A 21,750-nucleotide genomic window follows, 5' to 3' on the forward strand; every position below is an offset into this window, starting at 1 on the left:
ACTGTTCTTATCTCAACCCATGAGTGTTCTTACTTTTGCCCTTCCGATTCTCTGCCCCATCCCACCAGTGGGGAGGGTGAGCGAGCAGCTGTGCAGTGCTTGGTTGCTGACTGGGGCTAAACCACGACACCCAACCTTATGGTTTCCACTGGTGAACTTACTAAATTAGTATTGCGTTTGTAGCTCCTGCAAAGTTTATATTCAAAATATTAGTTGCTGTATCAAACCTTAGTAAATCCATTGCCTTAGAGATCTTGCAATATAATTAGAATATTTTTATCAGCTACTGAGTATTTCCTGAAAAATACTGAGTACTGAAGGCCATGGTGATGCAGGGTACTGAAAAGCTGTTATTTCTCTTGTCTCTCTCCAGAACTTTTCTTGTTCAGTACGTTTCATTACATGTAAATGTGTGTCCTATTTTTTTTTCTGCAGTTGTCCTACTTCATAGCTTTCACTTGTTGAATGGCTTACTCATTACTACACCAGTGATACAGTGGGTGTGGAAGTGTATAATGTCCCCGGACAAACACGTGCATTGTTTAAAATGCAGGTGAACACCGCTGTTGCTGCTCATACCTCAGATGGGTTTAATGGCGGGTTTTGCAATAGCAAGTAAGTACTATGCCCTGTAGTGAAGAGGTCCCTGAGTCTGAGCGGCTTTCCTGATTTTGTTGCTACTTTTCACATGGGAGATTTTCTAAATAAACATTTAGAAGAGCTTCTTACTGGAAATTGTTCCAATCCAGCCTACTTAAGCAGGGATTGTATTCATGCTTAATTAGGCTTTCCTCTCTTTAATGCTCATAAAATAAAGCCCTTTCAAACTTTTAGTTGATGTGACCTGAAGGTGACCTGGATCTTTGTAATGGTTGGCTTTTCAAGCCTGTTGGATTAAACAGGTGTACAGCAGAAATCTGTGAAAAATAGACTGACTATCCTGAACCAGAAATTTAGAGACTGTTTTCTTGGGAAAACAGAATATATTACCCAATATTAGCAAGACTCTCTGTGTTTTATTATATGAATCTCTAAAATCACCACTTGTTCTTTCCTATTTTGTCTCTGCAAAAGCCTTTCTTTCCTGTTTGCTTTCTGTTTAAAAAACTAGGAAAGATGATAAACAGCAATTGTTAAACATTTGCTGTGTAACTTTCACCTACGAATGTTAAAAAAATTATGTGAGCAGCTCTGAGCTGCGGATGTTTTAACAAGTGCTGGAATACCAGGGAATAATCTTGGTGAATTTGGGGGGGGGGGGAAACCACCTAAATGTTGGCTCTGCATGAAAATGGGTAAGTTCAGGATAACATTAATCCGAGGCACCGATTGTGAAACTGTTATTGGCAAAGGATTGGAGAAATGCAGCGTGGTTGTCACTGATCCATGTGGATGCTTGGAAAATACTTTTTCAGAAACTCTATCCAGCACTCTCTAGTGGTAGGAAGATTTTAGGAAATGACAGTGTGCAACTGGGGTCATACAGCTTTCCCTACTCCCTACCTCCTCCTCCCAGCACCAGTTTCCGCTTTCTTGGCTAATCGGAGCAGCCAGGAAATCCCATAGGTAAAACCGCTTTGCTTGGCATCTTTAAAAATGTATATTGAACTGCTGCTGGAATATCAAGGTTGTGGCAGGAACTGGTTTGGCAGTATTGGTATGAAGAGCAGCGGACGTACAAACCTTACCTGTGTGAGTCTGGAGGGACTCAGGGAGGTTGTCTTGGGGAATGGTTTTATGGTCTGTCTTGGTGGGGGCTCCTATGTAGTTGCTGCTGCCAGTGAGCTTGCTGCCTGCAGGCAAAATCAGTAGCGTGAGGTTGCCTCTCTTCTGCAAGCTGGACCTTTCTTTGCCAACTAGAAGCTGTTAGGGCTCCTTTGAAGTTGCTTGGTAAACTGAGTCATAGGAAAGATTTTGAGCCATTCACATAGGAGTGAAAAATGCCATAGGAATTTCTGCATGAGTGTAGCTAACCTAGACCTCAATGAGCATGGTTGTTGATTGCTAAAATTGTCAGCTGGAGTGAACTCTGGTGATTACTAGCCCTTTCTGAAGCTTTTTCCATCATATTTTCCTTGCAGCTAAACACAAGTGATTCTGAATGTCCCTATCTCTTTTCCTTACACTTTCATGTATTTCCCGTGGGCACAGTCTCAGTCCCACTATCAAATCAGTCTGTCTCAGAAGAAAATTGTTGTAATTCAGATTTTTTTCCTAAACAAAACAGAATTTGGCAGAGTAATGAAGGCTTTCGTGCATTTAGGCTTTTTTCTTGCAGAGTTGAAAGCTCTTCTTTGGTCCTATGGGAAGCATATATCAGCGGTGCTAATTATAATCTCAAGACAAGCTTGTTGCCGTGTGGAGGCAATAGGAAGTATCAACTTCTCACTGAAACTCGGCGTACTGTTGTCTGCTGATTATGTGTAGCTATGGCAGATATTGGGAATGGTGGTGTATTTCTTATCATGGCTTTTCTACTATAGCTATTCTTTGACTTTCAATCTCGTTATCTACTTTAGGAAAAAAACCCAGGAGACCATTTATGCTTTTTGATTAGTTGTATTGACAAGGTAGTGCTGAGGTGGCCGATTCTTTGTTATGGTCAGTGCTGATGGAGAGAGCATGGTGGGGACCTACCTTTTCCATACAGACAGAACTAACAACCACGTCTGGGGGGAGCGATGCTCTCTTGCTTCAGGTTGTGAACCCATGACATAACAAGGGGGCTCAATTAGTGCTTTAGGGTGCCAAAGCAGACCTGGATGGGAAAATGCTCTAGTCTGCGTGGAAAAAATAGTCGTGGCCCAAATCTAGTTTTGTAATATAATCTTACTGTGAGAATCTCCAGAATCTCCAGAAGAGATGACTGTCGCGTTGATCAAAGTGGCTGTATGGAATAAGATGCTTCGATGGTTGTCTAATGAATTTGTGTGTTCTGCGTGCCCGAGAGCTTTTTCTTGAGGTACAATAGAAAAGGTTAATCACTGGATAACGAGTAAGTGCTACAAGGAATTGAGCAACAACTCTGCTTCTTTCAAAATCCTAGAAAAGATGAATGACTGAACATGGTGAATCATCACTGACGTGTTTTTTCAGACAAACAGCCAACGTTCCTTTGAGACTTGCTGAATAAGCAGTTGCTGCAATTTTTTGGCTGTGTGTGAAGTAGCCTCTTCCTGCTTCCCAAAATGCAGCAAAGATCACAAACCAGGAAAAGCCACGTTAGTGGGGAATCTGGGTTTCCAGGTGTCCCTTTAATTGGTTTCTGTTGCACAGTTTCCAAACATAATTACACTGGTTGAATTGCAGTCAGCTCTGTGGACTTTTCTTACTATTTATGAGGATTTGGGCTTCTTGTTTTGCAGGAAAATACCTGAATTATAACTTCAAATAGGTAAGAGAAGAGAATATGGAGAGAGCATGTCAGGCTGACTTTCAGAAAAGAGATGCTTTAATTCCAGTATAATAGTTACATGGTTTGGTTTGTGATGTCTTGGATTTCTGTAATTTCCAAGTAAGCTGCTAGGACAGGAAGTGTTTTAAATCACTTTGGTTTTCATGCTTACTCATCTTGAATTTGTTCTCAAGTTCAAAATTGCTACAGATACTTGACAGCTGTTGATGATAAAGGATATTTTAAGTGAATTTTAGAAAATGGAATAGCATTTTTGCCTGAGCAGCATTGTGCTTTGGAAGGAAACTTCAGTAAATAAATTCTGGATTAGTTAAGGTTGAACACACAAGGTAATGCCATCTGATAAGTGTTGTCTTTGCCTCTTGTCTGGAATAGTCATAATTCTTGATTTACACTACTTAATTTTCATGGTGGTAAATATTAAATGGGAATTTAATTCCAAGGAGGGATTCTCTGATGTGCTCCACTTTGTTTGCATTCAGTAGTATATTTCTGTTGTTCAGTGTACAAGCTTTTAATTTAATTTCATTTGAAAGAGGAGAATTAGTTCTGTGTGCTTTTGAAGGCAACTTCCAAAAACAGAAGATGCTTCACAGTACTGGAAAGAAGTTACTAATAAATGCCTGTAGTGGATTTTTAACTGTGAAGCTGAATTTATAATACTTCATGGATCAAACACTCAATTAATTGAATTATCTAGTTGGTATGCAGGTACATGCCAGACAGAGTTATTGTTACAGAATGGACAAATTTGGTATATAAACTCAAGGTGCTGGAAATGCCTTTGTTTATTTGTTGTTATTTCATTATTGTCTATTCATGATAATTTGGAATGCAGCATTAATTTTAATATCTGAAAAAAAATTGTGCATAATGCTCTGATCTGTCCTTTTTGTTTGTGTAAGACTCCTATTGATGTAAGCAGTTCAGCAAAACTGGGTGGCATTTGAAATTGAAAAATTATTCAGCACTTTACATAAAATACATTTGAAAGTTTGTACCAGGGTGAATGAAGTTATCTGAGCTGAATAACAAATGATTTATCATGTGATGCTTGCTGCACTGCAGGCAGTAACTGGGTGGGTACTCAACGCGTTGCTTCGCACAAATGCAAAGAGCTTTTTGCATGTTCCAGCTTAGAAATACTGTGAGCCATGGCTTGAATTTGTGTTTGGTTTAGAATTTCTAGTTCTCACTTCGAATTTTGTAGCTGCAGGTGTGCAGTGCGACTGAGCATGTTCAGTGAGGAAGCCTGGGGGATTTCGTGGTACTTTGAGCACCGGTGGTGGGTCCTGGTCACCCCTGGCCAAGCAGAGCAGAGAAGATGAATGTGCTTAAAAAGGCATTGGGGATGTAGGCCTCTCCTACTCTTCAGACTGATACAGTTGGAAGGAAAGTGTAAAAGCATAGGTACCTGTGTGGCTTCTTCCCCCTCTTCTGACTCTGGGTACTCTCCAGCACTCTTCAGTGTTGAGTTGCATATTCTCAGGCAGCACCTTCCTTTTTGGCTCTCCATTTGCATGTTTTTCAGTGTAAATTATGTGGCCATGGGACTTTAAAAAGAGCTGCATTTATAGAACTTTGTGTATGCAAATGGTAAAGGAAGTATCTGTTACTACACTTAGCCCAGAGTAATTTTATATCCTTGCTAATTAAACAGTATCTAAAATGGAGATTATAGGCTTTCTACGAAAAGGACTTGCCTCGATAATGATCTTTGAAATGTCACAAGAGTTTTTAGAGCTGTTTTCAAACTTAAACAGAGTAGGGGTAAGCAAAATCATGGCTTCCTTGAAGTATGTCTGAGTAGGTGTACAAAATATTTAATATCTATTCTTGAGATTAGATAAATCTCAAATAATGATATTGCTGTATTGACCATGTATTAGTCTACAAAAGGTACAGTGGAGCTTGAAATGAAGAGACTGAAAAGAATTGTACTTTATGAATGTAATTGTGGTGGGAGAATTATTAACTCTTAAAATTTGAAAGTGGTTCAATGAGATTTAGATATATCTGCATAGTTAATATATAACTAACTAACATTAAGCCTGCGATATAAATGAAGAATTATCATCATGAGAAAGTGATAGCAATCTGGTTACTCAAGCACACCCCAAAGCTTTTGTGGTAACCTTTCTTGTACAAAAATAATTAGAGGTTGGTCAGCTGTAGGTATTTACTGGCATGTTACTCTGTTACGGTGGTAGCAGTAATTCCTGGGGGCTATTGTTAGATATTGGAGGTGAGGGGAGGAGAGGTTTCTTCAGCTCTTGTCAGCAGAGATGTGTGGTGAGTATGCTTTTACTATCTTTTTCCTTAACTAAATGAAACTGTTAAGTGCTTCACAGGTCTGCAAGCTCTTAGACCTCTCTTTGTCGTCTTCTCCATGAAGCAGAGAGAGCAAGCTGCTAGTGATGGGTCTGAGCAAACCCAGCTCTCACCTTCACCTAGGCACTTAAAATCTGGATCTGAAGTTTCTGTTTCTGAATGTTTCCTAATTGGATAGTGGTCATATTTGGAGAAGTACCTAATAACTTTCTTCAGCTCATTAGTTCTCATTTCTAATAACTTTTTCCTTTTATTAGGAATACATAATCCGTGTTCAGAGAGGAGTTTCAGCAGAAAACAGTTGGCAGGTAATTTCTTTAAACTGTGCTTCATGTAACCAGCATGCTTTTTTAGGAAGAACTTGAAAATTGTCTCTTCCTAGCTTTTTAAATTTGAGCCGGAGAGGGAAGTGTTGGTTTGGAATTGAGAACATGAAGTGCTTGAATACTTTTGGTCAAAAACTAAGAGAAAAACAGTATTGCTGCCAGCTACAGAAGGCATGTTGTCTGCTGCTATTGTGAATATTCTAGGAAAAATGCCTGTCGTGTTACTACTATGTATTGGTATAACCATCATTTTTAAATCTTAAATGCCGTTTGCCTTTCTTAGTGCTAAAATCACAGCCTTGCTGATACATGACCAATGAAACCTAGAAGTACTAATGAAGATGTCTATGAAAAGTTGTTGCATCTAATATGGCAAAAATGCTTTGTTTGCAGCTTTGGTCACAAGTATTTTTTTAAGCTGTGTTAAGATAATATTTAGAAATGCATTTTCGTCCTGGTCGAGATGTGATGAAAAACTCTTCCTTGCTCTCTGGCAACGTGACATAAATCCAGCAAAAATGGTTAAAAGGAGAAGATTATAAATGGGAATTACTTTTCTTTGATAGGATTTTGAAGAGTAAAATGCTAATGGGAAAAGTAGTATGTTTCCTGAATTTTGCCTTTATATTTTGCAGATTGTGAGGCGATACAGTGACTTTGACTTGCTTAATAACAGCTTGCAGGTAACTTTCACCCTTGATATATAAATATAAAATGTCATTTAGAAGGATATATTTAAAATGACTTGTGATATTTTTATATATTGCAGTGAAGAAAAAATACGAATTCACATAGCTGTAAAGAGAAACTGTGACTTCAAATGTAAATTGAATATATACTTTTTTCACTCATGTTTTCTCTTGTAAAATTTTAATTTTAGCATCAACAGGACCAATTTATATAGAAATGGAGGAAATTGGCAGATACTGATTCTTTCCCTTCAGTACTGTGACTTGTTCCGGTTTTATGTGTTATTATTTGTTCCTCTTTTGATTCGAAGAAAGCCAAGGCACATACCAACCTTATAAATTCAGCCTTGAAGTGCTATGTGTCTCATTATTTATATTCGTCTAAAAGCACTACCAGATGCTGCTTATCATGTGATGGTTTTCTGTATCACTGGAAAATGTTCCTTCGTTAAACACTGGACTTACTGTGTGTTTCCTTTTGCTTTTTAGGACAATTATTTCTTTTCAGTTTGTGTGGGAAAAAACAGGGTATATGAGTGTGTTTGGGAAGAGGGGGGAAGCAGCAGTGACTAGCATCTACAGGAGTGAAACCTGTTACTCAAGATTTCCATAGCACTATGCAAGCAAGATAAAAAGTGAATGCTGCTGCGATTTGAGGATAGGTTTTTGTGACTTTGAAATTTTTTCCCGTTAAATGTTGTGTGAATTCAAGAGCTTAATACTGCTTCCACTTTCCCTCCCTCCTCCCACCCCCCATCAAATCAGCTATCTGCTTGATGAACCTCAGTGAGCAAAAACACGTAAGGATGTTGAATTGTGCACTGATAGTCAGCTATAACTGATTCTTATGTTAGAAGGTGGATGGGGGAGCAAATTAGTCGTAATTCAACAGATGCAACATGGTTGCATTGTGGAATTATTTTACTGAATGTGCAGTAGCACGTAGGAACTTATATCATGACCTAGAAACGTCTTGTGTGATGTGCTGAATAAATGGAATACAAAGATGTCTCCTGCTCCAAAGAAATCCAAGATTTAAGATTAGATAAGCACCCATGGGAACATAAGGAAATGAGATGGTACTAGTCCGTCACAGTACATAGTGGTCATTGTAGTCTTAACCATAGTCAAGTTTTGATGGAGATCACAGAGAGAGTATTTTGAAAAGGTTTTAAAAGGAAGAAAGAGTTCACTTTTGCAGCCACCTGTAACAAGCTCCTCTTAACCGTGGGGAATAGAATGTGTTAAGGCATGAAAAAGCTTTGTTGCCATCTCATTTAACTTTCAAATGAGGCAGCTTTAGTAGAAAAGGCAATGGACCTTTAAGACTTACAATTTAGAAATGGCAGGTACTGAAAGGTTAGGCCTAGGTGGAAGGTCTAGAAAGTGAAGGTAAATAGGTTATGTATGATGTAGTACAGAAAGAAAAGGCCTTTGCGTCTGAGACAGAGGTGAATGATAAAAGTGGAAGGTTCAGGAAATTATTTGAGAGCACCTTGCGGAGTGGGACAAGGAGGAATTTGAAATGAGAGCGAGATTTTGCAGCTATAAGATACGAAGACCTGCGACAAAAATGTCAGCTGCTTGGATGGCTAGAAAAGATAAAATAGAATCATCAAGACATACCTGTAACTTGGATAGGAGGGTATGCAGAGGGCGGCTAAATTAACAGGTTGTGTTCATTAGCACTTGCTCTCCTTCAGTGAAAACTACTGCTCACCCCTTGATGTTCAAACTCCTGTTTCTGCTTTCCACAGTCTGGAACGGCAAAGACGTATCTCTGCTTGGAGATAGCCTTTTCTGGCTAGTACAGAGAGCCGCCCTAAGAGGTGTAATTCTTCATTATGTGCCCAGCAGAAGGGCAGGAAGAGAGTTTTAAGCCTTCATCAAAGATGCACAGCTCTGCTTTTGACAAACACCACTGCTCCTCCAGCCTAGTTCCGTATGCCAGGGCTTGAGAGACAGCAGACAGTAGCTGGCAAGAAGCATGTTAAAATTGCTCTTTTCTCCCACTGTTTGGAGTTTTTTTTATAAATTGCTCTTTGTGATGCTGGAGCTGAAGTTTTCTGATCTATTAAGACATGCAACACTCCTCAGTTCTTTCCATCCAGAACTCTAAGCAACAATATTTCATCACACTATTCAGGTCCCATGACTTGTTTTTAAACTCATAGAACTCTCATCTTGTGTGTATTGAAATTAGAGTAAACAAACAAACAAACAAAACTCCCCCCCCTACTATAAAGCAATGAGCAGTAAGAAGATACCAAAACTCAATCTCCTTCCTTCAAAACTAAAATGTTGCTAGAAAAACTGCTGGAGCTTCTTTCGGGTGTAAAGCCCCAAGTTCTTCCAGTTCTTATGGCACACTTGACCTCTCTGTAGGTTTGGGTGGTTGTGTTTGAACACACAGCTGCAGTTGAGTTGGAATGCAACTTCTCTGCTGTTAATCTTGTGCTACCTATGCAATAATAGTAAGGATTAAGAATTTCCAAACTGTCTAGGCTAGGGGATGCAGTCCTGCCAAACATCTTGGAAATAATGAGAGGTGTATACCTGCATCCCTGATCTGCATCAGAAAGTTTCAAGCCGGATTCCCTGAACTCTCAGCTGCGTACTGGATTGAAAACCTCCTTCCAGACTGTCGTGCATTTCCTCCTCTTCACTTATTTGATGGAGATGTGTGGAGATCATTGTCCGCTCTTCTGTTCTATTAAGTGAACTACTGGTACAGTATTTGCAGCAAGATATCTGGCTTTTGTGAAGCATTTTATTGCAGCTTTTGAACAGACATTCCTGAGTGGGCTGTGGTTTGAAGATAAGAATGTTAATTCCCAGGTTCTTCTGCGGGAAAGCCCATCCTGGCTCCAGTGCTGAGCTGGGGCCACTGAGAAGTACTGCTCGTGTTTGAAAGCATGCAAGGTCTTTGCAAGGTCGGGATCTCAGTGAGGTGTTCTTTTGTGGTAGACAGTGTTCTCACTGTGCTATGTGTTTTGGCAGATCGCTACAAAAACCTGGGGGTGAATGTTACTTTCTGCTGAAAAATAGCAGATGTGTGGTTTATTGAAATAAATTTTAAAACAAATGATAGTGGTTTGAAAACATCTGAACTAGAGTCCTTTTCTCTCTGACGGTAGCTAGCTGTCAGGTCAAGAACGTAAAGGTGATTATGATTTGATGTGCTTTTCAAGTGAGTAATACCAGGCATGGATTTAGTTTTTGTTTAGAAACTTGTTTTTGAATTGAAGTAAGAGTGGTCTGACAAATGAAAGTATTGTATGCCTCTGGTGTTACAGCCAGTAATTGACCAAATTAGTTTTAAGTGGTATATTGCTGCTTTTGGGTTTATTCCTGGATATATATATTTTCACCCCTTGGGTGTAAGAGAGCATTAAAAATGCTCAGTGGATAGGATGACTTTTATTAACGTCCTCTGTAATTCAGGTGTAGTTATAGCTCTTTTTCAGCCCATGATTTGCAGTCAGAAACAGGAGAAGTAGAAGTGCTAAGGTTAGCAGGGGACAACTCCTGTGTTCAAAAGGAGGGGGGAAAAAAAGGAAAGGGATTGCTACTTCTGAACTAATCCTTTACTTTTTCCACTAGTTAAAATGAAAGTTGTTCAACCACCAAAAGTCCCGGTCTTCTCCCTGGTGAACTGTTTGCTTTAGAAATTGAGGTTATTGTATCTGGTGTAATTGATTCCTGCAGTACACATTTCTTAAAGATAACTCCCATGGAGACTCAGCATACCCAAGGCAGGTGCTTTGATCTGCAGGACAACAACGTGTTAACAACATGAAAAATTTATTCTGGCAATTCACATGACATAATTGAATGTAAACACTGTGTGCAACCTAGTTTTGTTTTCTAAAGATGATCTCTTTGATCTGACTTACATAAGGCTTTGAATTTCTGCACATTTTTTCATCGTCCTATTTCGAAGTATTTCTCATTTTATCTGAAGTTTTGGATCACTTCCGTCAACATAAAACAACTACTGCACATCCACTGGTAGATTGCAGCTATTTCTGGGTTGAAAGATGTATAGCTGTTTAAAAACTATACAGCAACAAATTCAGAAGAGAAAATGGAAAAGTTGCACCATATTTGAAATTACAGATTTAAAATACTGACAGTAAGGGCTTTAAATTACCTATAAAGGCCGTAGAGGCAAAGGGAAGTTATTAATCTGCACTTCATGAAATAAGAAAGCGTAAATCTTAGCCAGAGAAAACGTTAAGGTGTGAATTGTTTTTGTGCTGTGGCAGAGGTATGTCATAGAAAGGATTTGGCTGAAAATTGTACCCATTTAGTATTTGAAAGTTTTGTGTAGTGATCTTAAATGCATGACTCACTAACAAAAATTTATCTCCTTGCATTTTCAGTGTCGTTCCACTTACTAATCTCTTCACAGTGGGATGCGAGCTGTTGTCTGACTAGCTCACCCTGATAACAGTACTTAGAAAAAACATAAAAGCTTGTATATACACAGTACAGGAAGAGTTATCCAGTAGTTAGCTTGCTGCTGAGAGTCTTTTACTTTCTGGGTTGTTAGTTTATATCCCTGAGGCATTTTGAGAGCAAGGTTACTAATTTTTCCTCTCTTTTTAAGATCTCAACTCTAAGTCTACCTCTTCCTCCAAAAAAATTGATTGGAAATATGGAGCGTGAATTCATAGCTGAAAGACAGAAGGGACTCCAGGCCTATCTTGATGTAATTACTACCCATCACATACTGTCTAACTGTGAACTGGTAAAAAAATTCTTGGACCCAAACAGCTATTCTGTAAACTACACTGGTAAGTGAGGAACTGCAAAACTGCATTACAGCTTCACTTTTACACTGGAGCATGGGGGGGTGGAGGGGAGACCAACCTTCAAAATTATCATACTGTGCATGTGATTATTTATGATAATGTTTCCCCAGCTCTGTGCATGAATCATGCTGTGATTGTCAAATCTAAATATTTGAATTATTTTACAGAGGAGTGATGAGGGTCAAGATCTATATAAGCAGAACTTTGGGGGAGGGGGGTTGGTGAGAGCGACATCTACTTTTTCATGGTTCATGATAAATGGGGAGCATTGGTGTTTGGAAATTATTTTTCTACCACAGCATAAGGTGGAGCTAAGTTTGTCAGCTCTGTGTTCTGTTAAAACAGCTGGTCTTCTGAACACTGAACATTGCATTCGTCATGGTTCTGAGGTTTTTCAAATCAACAGGAACAATTGTGGTCGTCTTGTCTAGCTCCCACTATCAGTTCAGGTTGTGAGACTTCCTAGAACTAATTGAGCTAGGTTGAGTACTTTTTCAAGGCTTTAGTAAGTCATACACCCCTTCCCCCCAAATACTGGAAAATCACTGCATCCCTTAAAATGATATCTCAGTGATAAGTTCTCTTTTTTGTTATTAAAATTATTAAACGTTTCTTCTTTGAATTTGTCTGACTTCAGCTTCAGCCATTGGAAATTGTTAAATATTTGTCTTACAGACTGAAAAAAAACTTCCTCTTAGCAATGAAATCCACTCCACAGATTCAGTTCATGGGCAGACTGACTCTTTGCAAAATGCAAAGCTTGTTTTCGTAAAAGCAGAGCCTACTGAAGCAGGAACTTACTGCTTCCTTTCCACTTGTCTTTTTGCTCTCCCTTTATGTAACATTCTTGTGTCTTCAGCTTCAAAGTGCAAAGAACATTTCCCGGATGTTTATGATAAGCTGTGGAGGAGTTGTAAATTATTAGTAACAGTTTAAAGATGCAGTTTGGCTGGCTAATGCTGAGCAAGCAATTGAAATCCTCAAGGAGACACTGTGTTAATTTTGAGTGCTTTCATCAAGTTTTTTTTTTTTTTTCAGCAAGTTGCTGGGGGGGTAGTAGCAATCAAATCATTGCCTATGGTCTTTGGAAACACCATCAGTTTGTAATTTCTTAAATACTGGAGTAGTGAGCTGATACTTATTGCACTGTTCTCTTTTTCCTAGCCTATTTAAGGAGAGAGAAGATACAGTGCAGAAAGATTAGCACATCCTTACCTTTTTGCTGTGTTTCTATGCCAAGATAAGCCATGGTAGAGAAAACTCATTCTTGGCATGATTCCCTTTCTCCCCCTGCTGTCACCACTTCTCACTGAGATTTCCCCTCAAATTGCTTCATGAATAAACCAGTTGTGTTCCCAGCTGTGGGAGAATTCAGTAACCAGAAGCATGACCTTCCCCCCACCCCAAAATGTGTGTTGAATCATGATAGCTAGAAAAATACCTTTGCTGGCACAGAAAAGGACAGAATAACACATAATGAAACAGAACTGATTAGTTTACGTGTAGTAATGGCAATGTAGATGCACATTAAAGAGAGGTAAAAGCACTTTTACAGGTATAGCAGAAGCATTTCGTGATCTAATGCAGTGTGGGAAATATTCACTGTGAGTATTGGATTTGGACTTGGAAATGTAGATCTAGCACAGACAGAATGCAAACTCAGTAAGCTAAGTTTTTTTTAATGCAATGCTTTCTCCATTTTCTCTGTGGATTTCAGTTCTCAGGTTAAAAATGCAAACGCCCTTTAACTGTGTCTTTTATCTGATTTCCTTTTAAAGTGATTTTGCTGACTTTCAGTCTGAATTCCTGCAGGCTTCCTTCTGGCATTGAACCTTACCTGACATGTGGATAATCATCTTAAGTAGTCTCTTAAAAACTTTTTCAAATTTTTTTTCTTTCCAGAAATTGCCTTACAGCATGTTTCAATGTTCTTCCGATCAGAGCCAAAGTGGGAAGTGGTAGAACCATTAAAAGATATAGGTAAGAAGAGCATGTATGCATGAAAACGAGTCTGATTTTTTTTTTCCCCCCAACTATATGAGTTGTCTTGAGATTACAATACTATCTTTGCTTAGAGACCTTGTCCTGCCTGTAAGCCATATGATTTAGTAGTGTTTTAATTAAAGCTGTTGATGACTCTTCTTTTGTAGGTTGGCGAATACGTAAGAAATATTTCTTAATGAAGATTAAGAATCAACCAAAGGAACGGCTAATGTTAAGCTGGGTATATATACTTTAATCTCATACTCAAGTCTTTCTTAATGAACCTGGCTTATTTCATTTATATTGACTACCATGTGTGAGTGACAAAGAGAGAGACTTAAGAGCTCAGGCTTTGAAAGAGCCTTGAAAGCTCTTAGGTGGATGTGTGGTGTGGGAACTTCTTATGTTTCTTTTCTCTGGTGGCAAATCCAGTATGCAGGTTTCTGTGCCTGGTCATTTGCTCCCATTCTTGCACCCCTGTTTCTGCAGTTGTAATGATGTAGCTGTTGACCGTAGTATACATTTGCTCACTGAAAATGACAAGGTGATCCTTTTTAAAGTGGTGGGTTTCCTTACTCGGATGTTTAGCTTTACCAACAAACTAATAGGTGGGAGAAGCATGAATTGCTCCTTTAAGGTAGACATGTATTGACACCAAATAGTTTGTTGTTACTAAACACTTGCTTGTGTTCCTGTGCTGAAATGTGCTGCCCTCTTAATTATATCAGCATAGCTGTTTGTGAGACTTCACTGGAGAGCAGATACCACTAAAGCCTGCAGTAGGAGGGAAGGTTTTTTTGCTGGAGAGGAAGAAGGTGGGGTTTAAGCCTTATCAGTTTACAATGCACACAGTTGTCAAGTTTGGGGTTGGCAGAGTCCAATCAGTGGTAGTAATGCATGTCAGATACAGAGGAGGAAGCAGGCAATAATACTTACTGTCAGCCACTTTGTATTGTGAAACCATGGCCTTATTCAGCCTCTTCAAATTTCATTCTGTATGTAATTTCCTTGCTTGCTCTTCAAAATATACCTTCAAGTAGCTGTCTTAATTTGTGAGAGCAGAATATAGATCACATTTTCTGTATGGAGTGCAACATCTATTATGATGCCATTCTTTTCCTATTTATTTACAGGCTGATCTTGGCCCTGATAAATACTTGTCTGACAAAGACTTGCAGTATGCTGTGAAACTTCTTTCTTCCTGTTCTGTGAGTATTACTAGAAGACTTTTAAATTGTGCCTGCACAAAAGTGCTTGTCAAGGACTGATCTTGCAAAGTACATGTAGCCTAGTAGACATAGTTTGTAATTTTAAATTTAAAGGTGTGTGAACCTTTTAATTACATTTCCCACACAATATGAGGTAACGTTCTCAGCACAAATAATAATCCTACAGGATTATTACAGGAGATTCAGAGTTGTGGTTAATTGTATTTTTTTCTTCTTGTGCAGTAGTGTGAGATCATGAGTTTTTATTTCAGCTCCAACACTTTTAGGCTGTTAGGATAGTGCTGTCTAGGTGTAATTGCTAACCCATGTGCTGGGGGTATTCTCAGGCAGCAGTGGATAAGGCAGTGCAACAAGTGTCGTTATTTTTTCAGTTCTTTAATCTTAGGACGGGAATATCTTGGTAGAGGTACAGGGGAGGCTGTACAATTTAAGCTCCTGTGCAGTGCCACATTATAAATCCAATAGGCACCTCTGTCTGAAAACCTGACATTTGACTCCAAAAGGAGTTTCTCTTTAAGGATGTTAAGATGTGAGAGACTGGCTGAAAAGGATGGTATTTAAACTAGTAAACCTCTGTGCAGTTTTGGAGCTCAGCAGATGCACACAACAGAAGAGGCTGAAAACTAGGCTTTTCAATCCCCAAACCAGACTGAAACCAATGTATTAAAATAGGACATGAACAAGGGGTCTTTTCGTAACTTGCAATTCAATTAAAGTATATGTTGTATGTGTAATTTATTTCCAACTGTGCTGTCTCATTTGGTTTCACAAAGTTGCAGGAAGTTGTTACAATAATTTCTGAAGACATAAAACTGTTATGACAGCTATTAATGCCAGGTTTCCTTATGTGCCATAGTTGTATAAAACCATGAATGAATTTATTAGCTTAGCATGACTTAAGCCTGCAGTAAAGCTGCTCATGTGTAAGTATTAATGGGGCTGGATTCTTCATTTGTCTAAACTGCCAGTCTGTTTTGTTAAAAAAAGATGGTAGATTTTTTTTTTATTATTATTTATCTGGAAATTGAACCATGTCCTTGTGAAGTTTTCTTTGCATTTACTCCAGGTTAAGATTGAATAAGTTGAGCAAATATCACTGACAGAATCCAATTTATTACTTTAAACATACAATTCAGGCAGATCTTTTCTTCCTTGTGAATTGAGCAAAAATTAATTACAGAATCTGTCATCTAGAACTTACCTACAGTTTCTTCTTTTGGTAGCATCCCTATATTTACAAAATCACTTTTGCCACTGCCAATGAATCTTCAGCGCTGGTTGTTAGACCATTCAGTGAAAAAGGCACGCTAAAGGACCTTATTTATAAGGTAATGTCTCCCTCCTGCCACCCCCAACTCAAATGGTAGAATGTTTGCTGGAATGATCATAGTATGTGTTTTATAAAACTGTTTACCATCCATTGCTAAGCAAACTAAGAAAATTACTGGCTTTTCTGGGCATGATACTTGATATGTGTGTTTCTTTTAAAGGCAAAGCCAAAAGACCCGTTCCTGAAGAAGTATTGCAATCCCAAAAAAATTCAAGGTCTTGAACTTCAGCAAATAAAAACATATGGAAGGCAAATATTAGAGGTATCTTTTCTTTTTGCTTTATTTGCCAGCCTTTTGATTAATTTTTTTTTTTGAGGCCAACTGGTTTAACTAGAAAAAGTAGACAAACTTTTGAGCACGGAAGCTTTATTTCAGCAGCAGACTTCAAAGCTAAATGTAAATTGAGATTAGCTGCTGGGAGTTGAATTTAGATATCTATGTGTGAGGCCATGCCTGACCAAAAAAAAAAAAAAAAAGGTGGTACGTGTGGAGCTGAAGTGGGAGAGGTGTGGTAATGTAGTTTTTTCCTTAAGGGAAAAGGGAAAGAAGTAATTCATAGCCTGCAGAACATGTGCCATAAATTAATTGTCATTAATGTGTTTTTTAAAATTTTTATTCAAACTATAATATTCAGTAGAATTGTGAATTTTAGTTTCCAGATCTCTGTGGGAGGTGTCTACAGGCCTGCTTTGAGGATCAGCATCAAATGTTTGTTTTGTGACAAATGTTACCAGTGAAATGGAAATGAATATCTAGTGAAAGATGATGTAGAAGATCAAGTTGAGCAAGCATTCCAAATAGGGGCCTCTTTTATTACATATCTGCTTTAGTATTGGAGCATTTAAGATCTTGAGATCATCAGAGCATCTTCTGACAGTGGTCCTGTCTTGGATTTTTTTCAGGTATTAAAATTCTTGCATGAGAAAGGATTTCCTTATGGCCATCTTCACTCTGCCAATGTGATGCTGGATGGGGACACCTGCAAGTTACTGGATCTGGAAAATTCCTTGTTGGGCCTTCCATCATTTTATCGATCATACTTTTCACAGTTTCGGAAAATTAATGTAAGATTCAGACAATTAATTCAGCTGACTCTTATGCATCCCTTTATCCTCAACTTCTGTTTGTGGAGAACTGACTAAAATGAAAAAAACCTCTCTCAACCCCCTTTCTTTAATATGAATTTTTCTCCATCAAACCCCTTTTCTGCTTCCTCCAAATCACTGTCTGGCTGCACAGAAGTTGTGTTGCAGCACACTGGAGTGAGGCTGAGGCCAAAGGTAAGCAGGTAGAAGGTGAGTGCAGGTGAGTGTTTTTGTGACAGCAGTGCTGGCACAAATAGAGGTAAACTGTAGTTGTTTTAAGATGTCTTTCCACCCTGGTCTTGTATTTCATAGGAACATGCATATTGTCTACCACACTTTTTCACTTGTATGTCTGTACAATGAGCGCAGCTTATTACTTGGTCTTAGTTAGGAGTAGTAATCGGCCTTTTCTTTGGTGGATACTGTGAAAATTGATCAGATGCTTGCAGATGTCTAGCTATTAAAAGATGTTTTTTATTTGTTTGAAGGGTATCTCTTAACTGCAGGCTTGCAAAGCAAAATATTATCTTCCTACAAAAATATGAAAACAAATTTGCCCCATTGCAGCAATACAGTCTTTTAGCCAGCATCTTGCCCTGCCTTTAAGTGCTCATTGTAATAAATGCCATACAGCATCACGAGACAGCTGCTTGCTGACCTTGCTAAACAGGTTCTACTGTGTTGTCAAAGAAACGATCAAAAGTTCATGGTTAGTCCAAATCTGTTAGTGCCATCAAAGCTCTAAGCCTCTTCCAGTAAGAAGAGCTATTTCTGTTTAAACATGATTCAAATATCTTGGAAATACGCTGTCTGGGAGCTGAGCATGTATGTACAGCTTGTACAAACCTAAGGAGGAGTGAAAGAGACTCCTGCGTTTGGTTGGTATGCATTTTTGCTGTCTTACCTACCTCCCTGTAAACTGACAGCTGGTCATATTATGAATCTCATTCTTTGCTGTTTGACTTAGCTAGGAAAATGTGCTTGGTTGTGATGTGTATGGCTCTCTAAACTGCTGTGTATGAAAAGAGTTTACTACTTCATGCATTTTTACAGAACATGACTGTACTGCTATCCCATTTGTATCATCACATAAAGACAGGAGTAGCTTCTTTAGCTTGAGGTGTGAAGATTTCATTTGAGCTGCAGTTACGCAGGGAAATGGTTGTGGTTAGGAACTGTCTTAATGGTTCCTCTTTTCTATATTCAAATGCAAGACCACTTTTTCTTTAATATGTTATCACATGTTTTCAAAACAGTTGTGAAAAACTGGTTAGTTCTAGCAAGTTGTGTTTTTATTTTTTTGTTCTTCCACAGACTTTAGAAGGTGTTGACGTACATTGCTTTGGACACTTATTGTATGAAATGACATACGGAAGACCCCCAGATACGATTCCAGTAGACAGCTTCCCTCCTGCACCATCAGTGTTTGTTGGTTAGTACACAATCCAGGAAATGTCAGTCTCAGCTTCCTGAGTACTGTCACCTTTTACCTAAGCTGAAGTGCTGTGATATAACAGCCTAAGATCTCTGCAGCCTGTGACTGGGAAGAATTAGTTAGTAATTTGTAAAAATAGAAAATGTGTTCTTCCTGTAATGTAGATAGCATATAAATAAAACCTCTTTTTTTTTTTTTTTTTTTTTTAACTGAGTGATAAAGCAGTATGTAATAAGTAATTAGATGTCTGGATTCCCTTGCCTCATGTCTAACATTCTTGAAAAGTTTGTATGTGTAATACTAACATTATAATAAAAACCACATGCCACAGAGCTTCATCACTGCTTAGTTGATACAATACTTAGGGGCCAGATGTTCATTCTAAATCATTCGCTATCATGCCGTGCAAAAATGTGTTCATTCTTATTCTTGCTTTGGTAGTGTCTGTGTTGGAATCCATTCTGACCTGTGAAGCTATGAAGAATGGCATGCCAACTGTTTCACGGCTCTTACAGATGCCGTAAGTCTTGTTTTACTTGTTTTATACTCACAGCAATGTTTTTAATTATAGTAGGAGGAAGAACCTTTTTGCTCTTGTTCCTTTTCAGAAAGATTTGTTCCTCATTCTGAAGGATGTATAGTGCATCCCAAATGAAGCTTTAAAATTGATAGGCTTTGTAGAACCCATCCCTTGTGAATACGATAGATGCTCATTTAACATTTCTCTGTCTCCTGGTGTGTTGGAGCTGTTAAGAATGCATTTTATTTAGCATGGTGCTATAGTTTAAATTGATCCAGCTAGTAAAGTAGTGCAAGCATGATTAGGATCATGTACAGATTGTTTTAAAGCATTTAGAATAAGGAGTCTTTTTGCATGTCCCCTTCAGACCTACTTCAGTAGATTTTACTATCAGTTTACTTACAACTAGCAAAATAGATCTCTTGCTTTGCTCTGCAGTGACATTTAGACTGGGTCTGGGTGTGAAATGTTGTGTAGAAGTTCTGGCTGGTTTCTTGCAGGGCTGGCTTAGGGATTCTCTGAAGCATAGACAGAATAAATTTCCTTACAGGCTGTCCTCCCAATGATGCAGTGAAGTGGTAAGGCAGGTATGGGGCAAGACTAGGATGCAGAAAGGGAGCAATGTCAGTGCGTGACTGAGCTGGAGATGATTACCTGTCTGCAGTACCGCCCTTCCTGCAATTGGGAGACAAGTATTACCAGGGAAGTTGTCTGCTGTCACTGTGCTGTGACATGTCACCAGCATGCTGAGCATAGAACCGCGGTTCCTAGTGAGGAGTGCTTTTATTTTTTCTTAATATAAGGTGCCAGAGTCATGACCTTATAAATGACAGATTGCCCATGCCTAAATCTGGGTCTGGTCTCACAGTAAACAGATTGCAGTACATTTAGAGCATGCCCCAAGATTTGTGTTTCCTGGTTGGGAAAAGACACTGCAGGCTTGTCTCAGCCTTCGATTCCTTCTACTCCTCCCTTACTCTGCTCTTAAAGGATGTGGGAGGTAGAGGGGAGAATGTAAGCAGGGGAGAAATACTGTAAGAAAACTCTGTGAATACAGGAATATACAGGTGTTAAAAGATGTTGAACAAACAATCCATGCCCAGCTGTATCTGATATGTAGGATATTATACCACACTCCTTTCACAGCAATACTCTTCACAACTGTTCTATGTTGATGTGCAATGCAATTAATGTAACTTAAATATTTATTGAGCTTTATTATTTATTATAACCATATAAACTATGAGTTTGCTTAATTTTGCAAGGACATGTAATCAGAAAGGGTCAGAAAAATGCCCTGTAAATAAGGGTGAACATTCATGGGTTTTTTAAAAGTCTTTTAAGATTTGATTTGTATTTGAATTTTTCATGGAATACTGTTCTTACAAGCTTGATTTTAGACTTGAATTTGTTTGCTCTGGTATAGGCCTGTGATAATTTTCTATAGTGAACAGCAATAAAAAAATCTCTGAAATCTTTATCTCGGAGCCAGGCGTGAGATCTCTTTCTGGGACAGTTTTCTAGTATGTTCTTCAGAACAAAGTATCCTGAAAGGGACTAACAGGTTTATTTTCAGACTGCCATTGCCCTCTAGTGTCTTTGTTTTGGATGCAAAAGGATTAATCATTTATGCTGTTGCTGTTGATACCGTAGAGGGGAGAGCAAAAATATTAGACTATTTGCTTTAGCTGCCTTTGCCAGAGTACAGACAAGAATGCAGATATTTTCAAATGTTAAGTTCACTTATTGATCTTTCACATTGTTCTTGTTAATGCTAAAACAACAGTTATGCTGAGAGAGTTTTCTTAAAAAGAACAATGATTTTGTTTAGGTGAAATGAAAAATAAAGTCCCTAGTAATCTTTTGTCATTAAAGAATCCATATACTTTTAAGGAAAAGGCATTCTTCTTGTGGGGAAACCCTTCTCTGCCTTTGCTAATTGTACCTGTTCTATCAGCTTTCAAAATACTTCACACAGTCTTGCTAACTGCCATCACTACTGGCTACATTCTGAGGGCTGAATGCTGCTAATTTTACGGCAGTGCTTGGAAAATAAAAAGCAGTACATAAAAACCTGTGGAAAAAAAAAAAAGCAGTGGCCTAGGATGAGGACAGAGATGGAAAAGGAGAAAGAGGGAGTTAAGTGAAGAGAACCAGTAGTATTCTTGCTGTGGTTCTGCCTATCTCTTGGGAATAATACTCTGTTTTTTTTTCCCTCCTCTGTGTTTTTTCGTCCACTCACAGATTATTCAGTGACGTCCTGCTAACAAACTCCGAGAAACCACAGTTTAAGGTAGAGTTGAATGTTGATTTGCTGATGTTTGTGGAAGTGCCAGGCTGTGGGTAAGCTATGCATTAACTGACAAATAGCGTAGAGGAGAGCTGGCTTTATTTGACTTTATGGCGATTGCCACCAGTATTTGGATTCCTTTGGTGAATTGTACCCAAGAATGTTGTATCACCCCTTAGAAGGGGGGCACAGTGTGACCCATGAGTATGCAAGTGTAATTCCTGTGCTGGAGCTAATTTGTGTGACTGATGATGGTGCTCTATCTGAGCGGAGGCTGCTAAGTAATATGGGTCTGTTGC

The 21,750-nt window shown here is 38.6% G+C and overlaps 1 protein-coding gene across 18 annotated transcripts in view; it reads left to right on the forward strand.

Annotated features, from left to right (window-relative positions):
* Positions 1–21,750, forward strand: part of PXK (PX domain containing serine/threonine kinase like) — a 37,713-nt gene that overhangs the window by 5,237 nt on the left and 10,726 nt on the right. For 8 of the 18 annotated variants that reach the window (XR_012831200.1, XM_075713997.1, XM_075713998.1 and 5 more), the window contains exons 2-13: positions 6,004–6,054; positions 6,708–6,755; positions 11,374–11,560; positions 13,481–13,558; positions 13,729–13,802; positions 14,695–14,769; positions 16,014–16,118; positions 16,281–16,382; positions 17,024–17,185; positions 18,521–18,638; positions 19,083–19,161; positions 21,406–21,454. Coding sequence is in view for 17 of the 18 variants with exons in the window: in XM_075713997.1 (XP_075570112.1) it covers positions 6,004–6,054; positions 6,708–6,755; positions 11,374–11,560; positions 13,481–13,558; positions 13,729–13,802; positions 14,695–14,769; positions 16,014–16,118; positions 16,281–16,382; positions 17,024–17,185; positions 18,521–18,638; positions 19,083–19,161; positions 21,406–21,454 (1,128 nt within the window). In the remaining variant the exon portion in view is untranslated. Of the gene's footprint in view, positions 1–6,003; positions 6,055–6,707; positions 6,756–9,365; positions 9,490–11,373; positions 11,561–13,480; positions 13,559–13,728; positions 13,803–14,694; positions 14,770–16,013; positions 16,119–16,280; positions 16,383–17,023; positions 17,186–18,520; positions 18,639–19,082; positions 19,162–21,405; positions 21,455–21,750 lie in introns of those variants that run through there. The other 10 variants (XM_075713999.1, XM_075714001.1, XM_075714006.1 and 7 more) reach the window with 5 other exon arrangements.

Source organism: Pelecanus crispus, chromosome 7 (assembly GCF_030463565.1).
Source record: "Pelecanus crispus isolate bPelCri1 chromosome 7, bPelCri1.pri, whole genome shotgun sequence".
Taxonomy (NCBI): Eukaryota; Metazoa; Chordata; class Aves; order Pelecaniformes; family Pelecanidae; genus Pelecanus; species Pelecanus crispus.